Source organism: Poromitra crassiceps (assembly GCF_964638095.1).
Source record: "Poromitra crassiceps genome assembly, chromosome: 6".
NCBI classification, from domain to species: Eukaryota; Metazoa; Chordata; class Actinopteri; order Beryciformes; family Melamphaidae; genus Poromitra; species Poromitra crassiceps.
This window is the reverse complement of record NC_139627.1, coordinates 25,366,030-25,378,756: the sequence shown is the minus strand read 5'-3', so window position 1 is coordinate 25,378,756 and position 12,727 is coordinate 25,366,030. Positions and strand designations below refer to the sequence as shown.

At 46.0% G+C, this 12,727-nt stretch overlaps 1 protein-coding gene across 1 annotated transcript in view; it reads right to left on the bottom strand.

The window, feature by feature from the left end:
- The window catches only part of enox1 (ecto-NOX disulfide-thiol exchanger 1), a gene marked incomplete at its 3' end in the record, with an annotated part of 59,226 nt that overhangs the window by 33,787 nt on the left and 12,712 nt on the right, over nucleotides 1-12,727 (bottom strand). The window contains exons 2-6 of the mRNA XM_083638613.1: nucleotides 11,901-12,068; nucleotides 11,500-11,706; nucleotides 10,126-10,359; nucleotides 7,727-7,939; nucleotides 692-798 (exon numbers count right to left, since the gene is read on the bottom strand). Of these exons, the coding sequence (XP_083494739.1) occupies nucleotides 692-798; nucleotides 7,727-7,939; nucleotides 10,126-10,359; nucleotides 11,500-11,706; nucleotides 11,901-12,068 (929 nt within the window). The remainder of the gene's footprint in view (nucleotides 1-691; nucleotides 799-7,726; nucleotides 7,940-10,125; nucleotides 10,360-11,499; nucleotides 11,707-11,900; nucleotides 12,069-12,727) is intronic.

Genomic DNA, 12,727 nt, shown 5'->3' with positions numbered 1-12,727 from the left:
TTCTCAGGGGACTAAAAAAAGAAGAAGAAAAAAGACAGCCTGGTTGCCCGAATAAAATGTTGGCAGTTTTTAAGTTTCTGCAACACACGGATATTGAATGTAAATAATGTATGAACCATTGCATTACAACATTTCTAGATACGTGTAGGCTACATCAATGTTATACATGTCATAGACTCTGCTATTGAAATAGCACGGTGGCCAGTAGGTTGGGGTGGATGGAGGACGTAAACACTTCCCTTTCTCACCAGAGAGCAAAGTCTACACACCATACACACCACACTACATGCCTGAAGCAGTCTCCATCTCTCCAAACTGGGTCCGTGCCGGCTGCATTCTACACTACATAGTACACTGACTGTATGGAAGTACCTCATTCAACCCCACAAAAAAACTGAACTACCCCTTTAAACAGGTAGAAACTCTGACTGGAGGGGGTCTTTAACCAAGTTGTTTTACTTGCGTAAAGTTTTCAAATTAACTGGAAACTCTTCTCACTCTTGCCATTTTCAAATTAACAGATGTTCAAATTTACGTTGGAAAACGTCAGTTAATTTGAAATGTTGAAACGGATTTTTGGTTCACGAACGTTGAATGTCACGTATCCAGGGTTTGCGGAATCATAAACGGCCAACATTTTATTCTGCATGGGTTGGGGGGGGGGGGGGGGGGGGAGTAAAAGTATACCAACCTCGCACTGCTTGCGCCAAATGTCTATGTTCTTGCGCTGTGCTTTTGAGAAATGGTCCCATGCCTTTTGCCTGGTGGCGGCGGTGAAAACGGCGACGATCTGCTCGACTTTGGGGTGAACAGGGAGGAGGAGGGAGGATCAAGACAAAACAAGCCGTTTATGTAGCTTGGTAGCACTGACTGAGGCTCAAACAGCTGTAGCTTGGTATTACCGACTGAGGCTCATACAGCTGTAGGTAGCACTGACTGAGGCTCATATAGCTGTAGCTTGGTAGCACTGACTAAGACTTATACAGCTGTAGCTTGGTAGCACTGACTGAGGCACATACAGCTGTAGCTTGGTAGCACTGACTGAGGCACATACAGCTGTAGCTTGGTAGCACTGACTGAGGCACATACAGCTGTAGCTTGGTAGCACTGACTGAGGCTCAAACAGCTGTAGCTTGGTATTACCGACTGAGGCTCATACAGCTGTAGGTAGCACTGACTGAGGCACATACAGCTGTAGCTTGGTAGCACTGACTGAGGCTCATACAGCTGTAGGTAGCACTGACTAAGGCTCATACAGCTGTAGCTTGGTAGCACTGACTGAGGCTCATACAGCTGTAGCTTGGTAGCACCGACTGAGGCTCATACAGCTGTAGCTTGGTACTGTAGCACTGACTGAGGCTCATACAGCTGTAGCTTGATACTGTAGCACTGACTGAGGCTCATACAGCTGTAGCTTGGTAGCACTGACTGAGGCTCATACAGCTGTAGCTTGATACTGTAGCACTGACTGAGGCTCATACAGCTGTAGCTTGGTAGCACCGACTGAGGCTCATACAGCTGTAGCTTGGTACTGTAGCACTGACTGAGGCTCATACAGCTGTAGCTTGATACTGTAGCACTGACTGAGGCTCAAACAGCTGTAGCTTGGTAGCACTGACTGAGGCTCATACAGCTGTAGCTTGATACTGTAGCACTGACTGAGGCTCATACAGCTGTAGCTTGGTAGCACCGACTGAGGCTCATACAGCTGTAGCTTGGTACTGTAGCACTGACTGAGGCTCATACAGCTGTAGCTTGGTACTGTAGCACTGACTGAGGCTCATACAGCTGTAGCTTGGTAGCACTGACTAAGGCTCATACAGCTGTAGCTTGGTAGCACTGACTGAGGCTCATACAGCTGTAGCTTGATACTGTAGCACTGACTGAGGCTCATACAGCTGTAGCTTGGTACTGTAGCACTGACTGAGGCTCATACAGCTGTAGCTTGGTACTGTAGCACTGACTAAGGCTCATACAGCTGTAGCTTGGTAGCACTGACTAAGGCTCATACAGCTGTAGCTTGGTAGCACTGACTGAGGCTCATACAGCTGTAGCTTGATACTGTAGCACTGACTGAGGCTCATACAGCTGTAGCTTGATACTGTAGCACTGACTGAGGCTCATACAGCTGTAGCTTGATACTGTAGCACTGACTGAGGCTCATACAGTGGACAGATGAGAGACCAGGACACATGGACCACAGGTAGGATAAAGCAGTGTGTGTTGTTTTGGATATCTCTTTCAAATTAAAGGAAGATAACTTCCCTCCAAATTATGTCAGTATCTACTCTGCACGTCAGTGGAAATCAAACCATTTCTCTAAGCTTAACCAAGTTATTTTAGTTGCCTATAACCATAATACAGCTATGGTCTTGTGGCATGGTAAAATGGGGAAAAAGGGGCACCCAGTGTGTTAAAAAGTGACGCCAACAAGGGGTCCTGACCAAACATCAGTATTTGATAAGTTGGGGGGTGAGAATGTGTTGACCAAACACACAGCCATTAGCTACTGCAGTTCCATGTTAGCCTTCTCCCAAACAATTTCGTGAACAGGGTACAAAACAGCGTTACAAAAAAAGGCATAAAATGACCATACATTTTCTCACAGCAGGTTTTGCAGCATAATCCATGTGTATTGTATCCATATTGCACTTTGAATCCAAAAGGGTTAGATTCACCTTGGTGCTTTCTCATTGGGAACGATTGCTTTTGTTCCGTTCCGTTCCGTTCTGTTCCGCACCTGGGAACGATTGCCCCCCCCCCCCTCCCCCGCTGGTCAGCTTTCACATTACAACATTTCTTCCACGCTCGGAAAACGAAACAGAGTGCACTTGTGCCATCAACTATGCCTGCAGTGTATCCTTGCTCCGTGTTGTCTATGTGGTTCGGAACGGTTGGTATTCACACTCCGTGCCCGGGCACGCCAAAGCGCTCCCCAGACCACCTTTTCAAGTGGATCCTGTCACGGATACCTGTTGCGTGCCCGGTCGCGGGAACGGAATGGAACGGAACGGAACGCAACGTTCACACTCATCAAATGTTCCGAAACTGGGGTCAATTTAGGGACAAGTGTGCTCGGGGACGGTACATGGGCGCCAGTGTGAAAACACCCTTAGTATCACTAGATCCTGTTGAGCTAGCTGTGCTTTTCTTTACTAGGCTACATGAAGAAGTTATTGTTTCTCTACATATAATAATACATAATGCCATCAGACCGTTGCAGCTCATTCAGAATGCTGCTGTCCGTGACCTAGCCACTTTCGCAAACTCTTCTGGCTATAATAATTAATAATTCATCTCCTCCAGAGTCCCTTATCCACCCATAGACTTCCATGCCACTCTCACACCAAAGCTGTCTAAATCAGCGCTATGCAGAAAAATTTCAAAGCCACCTACTTGAATATACCAATCATTCTGTCTGGCTATCTTGGCATTTGCAAAAAAAGAATATCACCAGCACAGAATGTGGATAAAAAGAGGCATTTATTAGCAGCATTGAGCTTTCAAACCCCGCCGTTGAGAAGCAATGAAACCTTCTGCTCTGGTAGGTGGCTTTGAAATGTTTCTGTGACACTTGTAAATACGTGTGTATCGCTGATTTAGACAGCTTGGGCATGAGAGTGGCATGGAAGTCTATGGGCGGATAAGGGACTCTGGAGGAGATTAATTATTAATTATTATTAATTATTATAGCCGGAAGAGTCGCGAAAGGGGCTACCTGTGACCCATATGTGTTTAACCAACCTAAATTCTCTCACGTCACTGCCCCCTTCCGGTCCCTTCACTGGCTTCCCATCTTGGCAGTCGGCACACATCAAATTCAAGACACTGGTACTGGCCTACAGGGCAGTACAACAGACTGCACCCCCCTATCTGCAATCTATGGCAGGTTCCAAACCTCGCCTCCCTCCGATCCTCCACCCTTGCAGATCACCTCGCCCCTCCATCGCTACGTGGGCTTAAAAGTCACTCATCCCAATCGCGACTCTTCTCGTCCCTGGTGCCACGATGGTGGGACGAGCTCCTTCTGTCAGGATGGCCAAATCACTGCCCATCTTTCAGTGGAGAGTCTGGAGACTAAGAACACACCTCTTCAGGCTACACCTGGACCCTTCTTGAACTAACCTTACGCTACACTAAAAAAAAGGTGCTGAAGACTGTTGCATGTTGATTGCACTACTGTTGACAAAATGTACAGTCTACTGTATTGTAAGTCGCTTTGGATAAAAGCGTCAGCTTTTGTAATGTAATGTAATGTAAATGTAATAATGAGGTACTATAAATCTAGACCTGAGACTCACAGTGCATTCGTTTGGATGCAAAACACTGTTTTTGTAACTCACCAACCAGCCTCATTTCTCCGAAATTGTTTGGGAGAAGGCTGACATGGAACTATGGGGCTAAGTCACTGTGTTTGGTGGTCGTAACTTGGACTGAGTTACGACTAACTGAATAGATAATGCCATAATTTTCATTGTGGAGTGAACTGTTCCTTTAAAGAAAGGGCCACACAATGCTGCATGTGTAAACAATAAATTATATCTGTACAATACAATGATTACATCCAATTGAGCAGAATTAATCATTAACCAAATGAACCATTGTGTCTGAAAGACATGGAATGTATAATTGATGGGCCTGCACATACAATGGGGAGGGGATGCAATTTGACGAGGGGCGAGTTAGTTAGATATTACTTAGTTAGATGTTTCAGAAACATTGGCATATATGAATTGTAATTCATCAATATCTTAAGCTTTCTTATTGAAAATCTAATGAATTGAGAAAGATATGTCAGCTTGACCGGACTGTGGTGTGATGAGCTGGTCTCTCTCCTGGCCAGTGCTCGACACTACTTACATCTCATCACCTGCAGATTCAGTTCCTTCAGGACTGACAAAGGCAACATTGACTGAGAATGGATGGCTATTTTCTTATCTGTTTATGGTAAGGATGAGTTAGCATCCCGCTAGATGTATACTCTATGTTACAATCATTAATAGTTCTGTAGATAGTGTTACAAGAAAGGATTTGAATTGCCTTGCCTTGCCTCTTGCAGCTATAGCTGTAAACTTGATCACAGATTGAAAAGCCATGCATTCTGTGGTAAAATGCTGCCTTTTAAAGTATTGCTCTGTTTTGCTTTCTTAGAGACATTGCTGTCATGACACGTGAAACAGTTTGACATCTATTTTACTCGCCAAACCTGAATGAACATAACACATAATCCACCCATTTCAACCAACATCCCTTTGGTAATTGTGCTCAGATCAATATGTAAAATGTATATCAACAGCATGCATGATTGTTGAGAGAGAGTTAGAGAGAGTAGTGTTGCCTACCTGATATTGAGGTAAAGTGAGGTAGATTCTCTCCTGAACCACTGCATAGCTCTGTACTTACCTCTGCTCGAGCCCTCAGCCCTGGGCTCCAACCACCATTCATCACCCTACCTTCCACAGCGATGGCTGCCAGTCACTCTACCTTCCACAGCGATGGCTACCACTGTGCCAGTCACCCTACCTTCCACAGCGATGGCTGACAGTCACCCTATCTTCCACAGTTATGGCTGCCAATCACCCTACCTTCCACAGCGATGGCTGACAGTCACCCTACCTTCCACAGTTATGGCTGCCAATCACCCTACCTTCCACAGCGATGGCTGACAGTCACCCTACCTTCCACAGTTATGGCTGCCAGCATACCTTCCACAGCTATGGCTGCCAGTCACCTTACCTTCCACAGCGATGGCTGCCAGTCACCTTACCTTCCACAGCTATGGCTGCCAGTCACCTTACCTTCCACAGCGATGGCTGCCACCCTACCTTCCACAGCTATGGCTGCCAGTCACCCTACCTTCCACAGCTATGGCTGCCAGTCACCCTACCTTCCACAGCTATGGCTGCCAGTCACCCTACCTTCCACAGCTATGGCTGCCAGCCTACCTTCCACAGCTATGGCTGCCAGTCACCCTACCTTCCACAGCTATGGCTGCCAGCCTACCTTCCACAGCTATGGCTGCCAGTCACCCTACCTTCCACAGCTATGGCTGACAGTCACCCTACCTTCCACAGCTATGGCTGCCAGCCTACCTTCCACAGCTATGGCTGCCAGTCACCCTACCTTCCACAGCTATGGCTGCCAGCCTACCTTCCACAGCTATGGCTGCCAGTCACCCTACCTCCCACAGCTATGGCTGCCACCTTACCTTCCACAGCTATGGCTGCCACCTTACCTTCCACAGCTATGGCTGCCACCTTACCTTCCACAGCTATGGCTGACAGTCACCCTACCTTTCACAGCGATGACTGCCACTCTCCCTACCTTCCGCCACATCTATGGCTGCCAGTCATCCTACCTTCCACATCTATGGCTGCCAGTCATCATACCTTCCACATCTATGGCTGCCAGCCGGCTTTCTACTGTTCGGTGTCATTTGAGGGCTCTGTCCAGGTAAATACACAAAACAACTTCCAGTGTACTGAAGCCACAGAGCAACTACAGTACTAGTTTATCTGAATGAGTCGTAAAGGTTAGATTCTGAGGAGTGACATTGAATCTAGGGCTGAAAATAACGATTATTTTCAGTATCAATTAATTTGTTGATTATTTTCTCGACTAATCAATTAGTCGTCGTTTAGTCTATAAAATGTCACAAAATGGTACAAAAATGTCGATAACCAAAGGCACCCCCTCTGCTGATCTGGGGAGAGCCGTAGACTAGCACATGCTCCCTCCGATACATGTGCAGTCGTCAACCGCTTCTTTTCACCTGACAGCGAGGGGTTACACCAGCAGGAGATAGCGCGTGGGAGGATCACGCTATTGCCCCCAGTTCCCCTCCCCCAAACAGACCGACCAGAGGAGGCACTACTGCAGCGACCAGGACTCATACCCCACCGGCTTCCCACCTGCAGACACGGCCAATTGTGTCTGTAGTAACGTCTTACCAAGCCAGAGGTACTGCTACCAGGAATTGAACCCGGGTCTCCGTGGTGGTAGGTGATTGCTTTTACCTCTACACTACCCAGATGCCACTGGCTACGTTTACATGATAACTTTTAATAGGATTGAACGTTAATTCCGAATGAAAAGGGGAATAAATGGTCCATGTAAACGTGGCCACTGTCACATGACTGCTTCAGTGCATCTGTGCAGTGACCTCATGGCCGCCTTGAAGTGAGCTAAGATAATGGAGCTGATGGTGAGACGGATGGGAAAGCGTTGTCATGGAGACTGGGCTAAGATCCTGGCAGAGTAAATGACTTGGATGGAGCCAGGCCTTAAAATGGATGTCTTCACGGTCTGACTGCACCACTGCTATCTGTGACTGCACACTTCCCTGCCTGCAGGAGTGTGATGCGCTGTACACATTTATGCAGTCAACCTGTACGGTCCGGTGATGGCAGGGTTGTCAGTAGGATTAGTTACTTGATTAGGATTTTCTCTAGAAAATTCTCAAATTTTCTCTGCAGTCCTGACTGTCCGTTGCAGTTTGTGCCTGTCGTGAAAACAAAACAAAAATAAAAACAGGGGGGAAAAGTTGAAAAAAAAACTGCTTTTATTTTTCTAGTGGAGGTATGGGTAGAAGTTACCTGAATGACTGAACAGTTACCATAATCTTCAGTGAAGCATTCCCACATGGAGTCTGGCTGGCCAGCAGCAGGCGCTGTCAATACTACTGTATGTCTTTACTGTAAAATAATTTACACGTAAGTCTACTCACACTGCGTCAATATAGCCAGCAGGGCGTTCTTAAAGGTTTCCTTAGCCAGCTCCATCTCCTCTTCGTGCTGGGCCTTCTCGCTCATCAGCCGGCGCACGTGGCTGTTGGCTGATTGGATCATGGAGTAGAAGTGATTGGCGCTGCAGCGGTTGACTTCGCCACGGTCGATCCAAGTGAACAGCACCGCCGTGGCATCGCTAAACTTGTGGTCATCTATAGCAAAAGGGGAAAGAAGTGTTAGGGCGTTTCCACACTGGGAACGATTGCTTTCGTTCCGTGCATGAGATTTCACATGACAAATGTTGTTCCATCCCCAGGCACATAAAAGTGGTCCTCATTTGTGAAGATTGTCTTGCTGAACACAAAGTTCGCAGTTTAATCCCCATACAAAAATCCCATTGACTTTGAGACGAGGGAACCAGGAAGTGCTAACATCCAGGATTCGGGTCTCAGGGTATTGTATTCACCTGATGTTCCAGGTGTATCATTCCTTAAATCGTCAGACATTAAATGCACCGTATCTTCAAAACTGGTTTAACTTTCAGTGCCACTCAAACAAGAGAGCGGCTTGGGAGGATTAAAATGGTTCTCTGGGGGCGTTTCTCTGTTCACGGCTCTATGAATCACACCACAGCCGCTGAACACAAAAGACCATTTTGATTTTCAACTTTTCAACCGAAACCACAAGCCGCCGCATTCAGCCTCGCTCATAAAAACGACTGGCGGGCCGCGCCGAGTGTCGAGTGCATTCTCCACATTTGAATAATAATTGAACAGAGCCACCGAGCCACGGACCAGTGGCGAACACAGTGAATTAGAAAGCATTTAATGAGCTCAATACCCACTGCAACAGCAGCTGTAAGAAGACTCTTCCCCCCGCACCGATAGGCCCTATTCACACACTGACGCAGATTACCCTCACATTATAGCAGGCACAATGACACACGGCTCAACTGGCACAACTGAAGCAATAATGGACATTTATGTCCCCAGCTGCTCGAGGTGAAGAATGAGTTCAAAGAGGCTATTCAGAGTGAAAATGTGCTTGTTTATATTAGATATTAGTGGGTGGATATTAAATGCAAATAGGCAAATGAGAGAGAGAGAGATTATGTAATAATAATCATTTAAAAAAGTATTGGTGGCCTCACCTGGTAGAATCACAAAGGCAAACAAGATTTTACACAGAGAAATGGAAAGGATGGATGTGGGGAGAATAGGTATTGAATCAGACTTGAAACTAGTGATTGAGACCATGAACTCATTAGGAAAGTGTTTACTGAGGTCATAAATCAAGTGAGAAGTCAGGTCATTTTCCCATTGACTTCTATGCAATCAGACTTGTTTTTGCAGCCACAGACTGTATAAACGGGTGAGTTATAAAAAAAATATCCCCCCCCTACAGTTGAACGGTGAATTAAAATTAGCTATAGAGACCAACACCGTTTTTTTTAATTATGCACAGCATGAAATAAACAGTGTTGGGCTTATTACTGAATGAAAAAGTTATTATTTGCTAGTTATTTCAAAATGACTTATTCCCTGGGAGCAATAATTTCTTCTTGTTATACATTTCTGTTACAACCTGGAATAACTGTACATCCCCCAGATTGGAAAACCTGGTTGAAATCTACCTCCTTACCTTATTGAGCGTGCTAATTTCATAATCATACACAATATTGTGATTCACTCAGCACAATTTCTACTACGTCATCCCCTCACCCCTTTTCTGGAAGGGTAACTCCGGGGAATGTCCAGATCTGATTCAGCGAACGACAGTCCAGAGTTCATGTCTGAAAGTGGAGTCAACTATTGCACTGAATGAGTCTTTTGTGTCTATTTTCACAGAAATACAGGGTGGAAATACACTGTGGATGGTCATATTTGCATCATATCGCCACAGAAGCACATATTTAATACATGTGCACTGATGTAAATATGAAGTGCAAAAGTATGATTTGACCTTTAGCATTGTTTCTGCATAAAACAAAGATCAGACTTGGGTTGCTGCAGCACTCTGTGAGTACAGCTTATTTTGCCGGGTTGCACATTAAGGACCGCATCATGTCCAGAGTGCTTCCAACGCGCACAGACACGGCGCTTTGTTGCTGCACATTGACTGATGTCATAGACTGTGACATCATCAGTGACATCACAATTGCTCGAGTGACCATCACTGATGACATCATCGAGTGCTCGAGTGACATCACATAGACATTGTACAGAGAAAGTTGTTTAATTTGCGTTTAACGTTGGAAGGCAGTGAGGTTTTCAAATTAACTGCCGTTTTGTTTCAAATGTACGTTGAGATTGTACGTGTCTCTGGTTTGCAGACAGGTTTTATTTTAGGGACTGGGTTGTCTAAATAGGGCACTATCTCTTCTCGTGGGCCTGCTCACCTTTCAGCCTGTCTGCCAGCATGCCCGCCTCATGTTCCGTGTAGTGCATGATGGGAGGTGGCGACAGTGGGCGAAGGAAATCTTGGTGGATTTTGTGGCGGTGGCGTTCCTCTTGGGCGAACAGCCTCTGTGTACACTCCCACTCGTACAGGTCATCTCTGGCCTGGGCGAAGTCCACGTGCATCCTCCCTGAGTCCTTCTTATCAGTGCTGGACCCAATACGCATCCGGTAGCCTGGGAGAACACACTCCATTAGAGGAGCTAAAACAGAAGGAACCCACTCTCTGCTAAACCTCAAGTCTTATGCCATCATTATGTGACAGTGCCCAGTCATTTGGGTCACAAGTATAGGCCAAGGTCATTTGTCAGTTTTTTACAGATTACGAAAGTGCAGATTGTAACCTTTCAAATGATGTCTCATATTTGAAATTCGAAAACAATTGAAGAAGATAATGCTTATTTGAATGTTGGTACTATATGAGGAATCAATGTGAAGTCACGACACCGCAAATCCCCCGGAAGCGCAGCAGTTAACTATATGAGTTGTGCCAAATAAACGTTCATATCTCAAAAACTATACATGTACATGACATCGCTCATATTTTTGAGAGCAGAAGTAGCTCAAGAGTGTGATGTATAATATATGCATGTCGTGTTAAAGTTGTGTGAACTGTCGCAGTTTTTAAAATGTAAAAAACATAGCCCGGGGCTAGAGTGAGACATTCAAGGTGGCTCCATAGGGTCCCATTGCCGAAATGCGGTTTGTTTATGAAAATGCTGCTCGGCTGATCCCTCGTATAGTCAAAGTGGCATTCAGAGAAAAAGCCATATCCATATCCAAAATCTATCTAGTCTCATATCACGATATCGATATAATATTGATATATTGACCAGCTCTGCTCCAGTTCATCATTTTGCAGAACTGATTGGAAAAGGCGTAATAAACACACAGTCTGGTTCATGGGAAACGCCTCACCATGCGCTCACCATTTCAAATGGCTGCTTTATTTGAATAAAAAAATGCAGCAATTAATTAATTTGTCTGCCTTATTCACCCATAATGTATCCTGACCCACATACAGACATCAACATAGCATGAAGAGAGAAGCGTGTTTCGTTTTGTCAGGCACACAGGCACACAGGCACACAGGCACATCCACTCTGCAACTGGGTAAAGCATATAGCAAATTACGTATGCACTCACAATCACACATGCACTGCTGCCATATGCTAAAATAATGCTAAGATAATCAGCTCTGGCCTCAGCCCGCGGGTCTGAACTGTGTGTGTGTGTGTGTGTGTGTGTGTGTGTGTGTGTGTGTGTGTGTGTGTGTGTGTGTGTGTGTGTGTGTGTGTGTGTGTGTCGGGGCCCACCGGACAGATAGAGGGCCTTGTCCACCATGTACTCCTCAGTGAAGCGGAGGTGGCAGAAGTTCTTCTTGCTCTTGCGGATGGCAGTGATCTCCCCACAGGGCTCAAACACCTCCCTGATGATCTCCTCGCTGGCGTTCTCCGGCAGGCCTCCCACAAACGCCGTCTTACAGCCGGGGGGGCGCTCCCGCATTGAGGGGGGTGGCAGGTCTGAAGCACAGCACACACAGCAACAATCATGATACTAATCTTTATTCTTTAAAGAGCTTTGAGGTGGTTGGGCATCCGGGTAGTGTAGCGGTAGATTCCCTCAACACAAGGGTCGCAGGTTCGTATCCATGTGTTTGAGGTGGCTTATATGTGGTATCTCACCACTGTTGACCCAGAGTGGTGGATGTGCTTACTGGGGTTCTGAGGGAAGAGAGTGCAGCTGTTGCAGTGGATGATCTCCTTGATGACGTGCATGTCAGGAGGGATGGGCGGAGGAGGCACCAGGCTGATGCCCGCCATCATGGGGTTGATCGGTGCGATGAGGCCCAGGCTGGGGTCAAATCCCTGGAGACAGAGAGAGTCTGCAGAACAGACAGAGACAACAGTCAAACCCAATGTCCACCAGACGCGGTACGCCTCCATGCGGATCCGGTAAAACTGCGGGAACAGACTCCCACCCATGTTAATAGATGGGCAATAGAGCTGAACAGTCACGTGACATCTCTTGCCCCGGAAGAGTTCCCCATTAATTTTCTCCATAGACATTTTTGAAAAATCCTTACATAACGAGTTTTAAAGCTGGAACCAAGCCAACCTACAGTACTGAATTGTGTGAGTGACTGATAGAGAATAAATTCTATACATCCGCTAAATGTGATAATTAACAGCTTATCTAACCAAATGAACATTGTTAACTTATAGCATTAATTATGTGTATGCAATTATAGCTTATAGCTTATTGATTAGGAAATATTGATTAGGAAATGGCATGGAACTTATAGCATACTTAGGCCTATAGCTTATTGATTAATGTGTCAGATGTCATGTTAACTTATATTTTTCTCCAACAGTGACCATAAAACATTTCACTTGGAGCAAAAACAAAAAACTCAAAGGGGGGACACGGTGGAGCAGTGGTAGTGCTGTCGCTTTACAGCAAGAAGCTCCTAGGTTCAATTCCCGCCTGCGCCGAGGGTGTGTCCCCATCCCCATGTCCTCAGTGCCTACTGCCCAGGTGGGC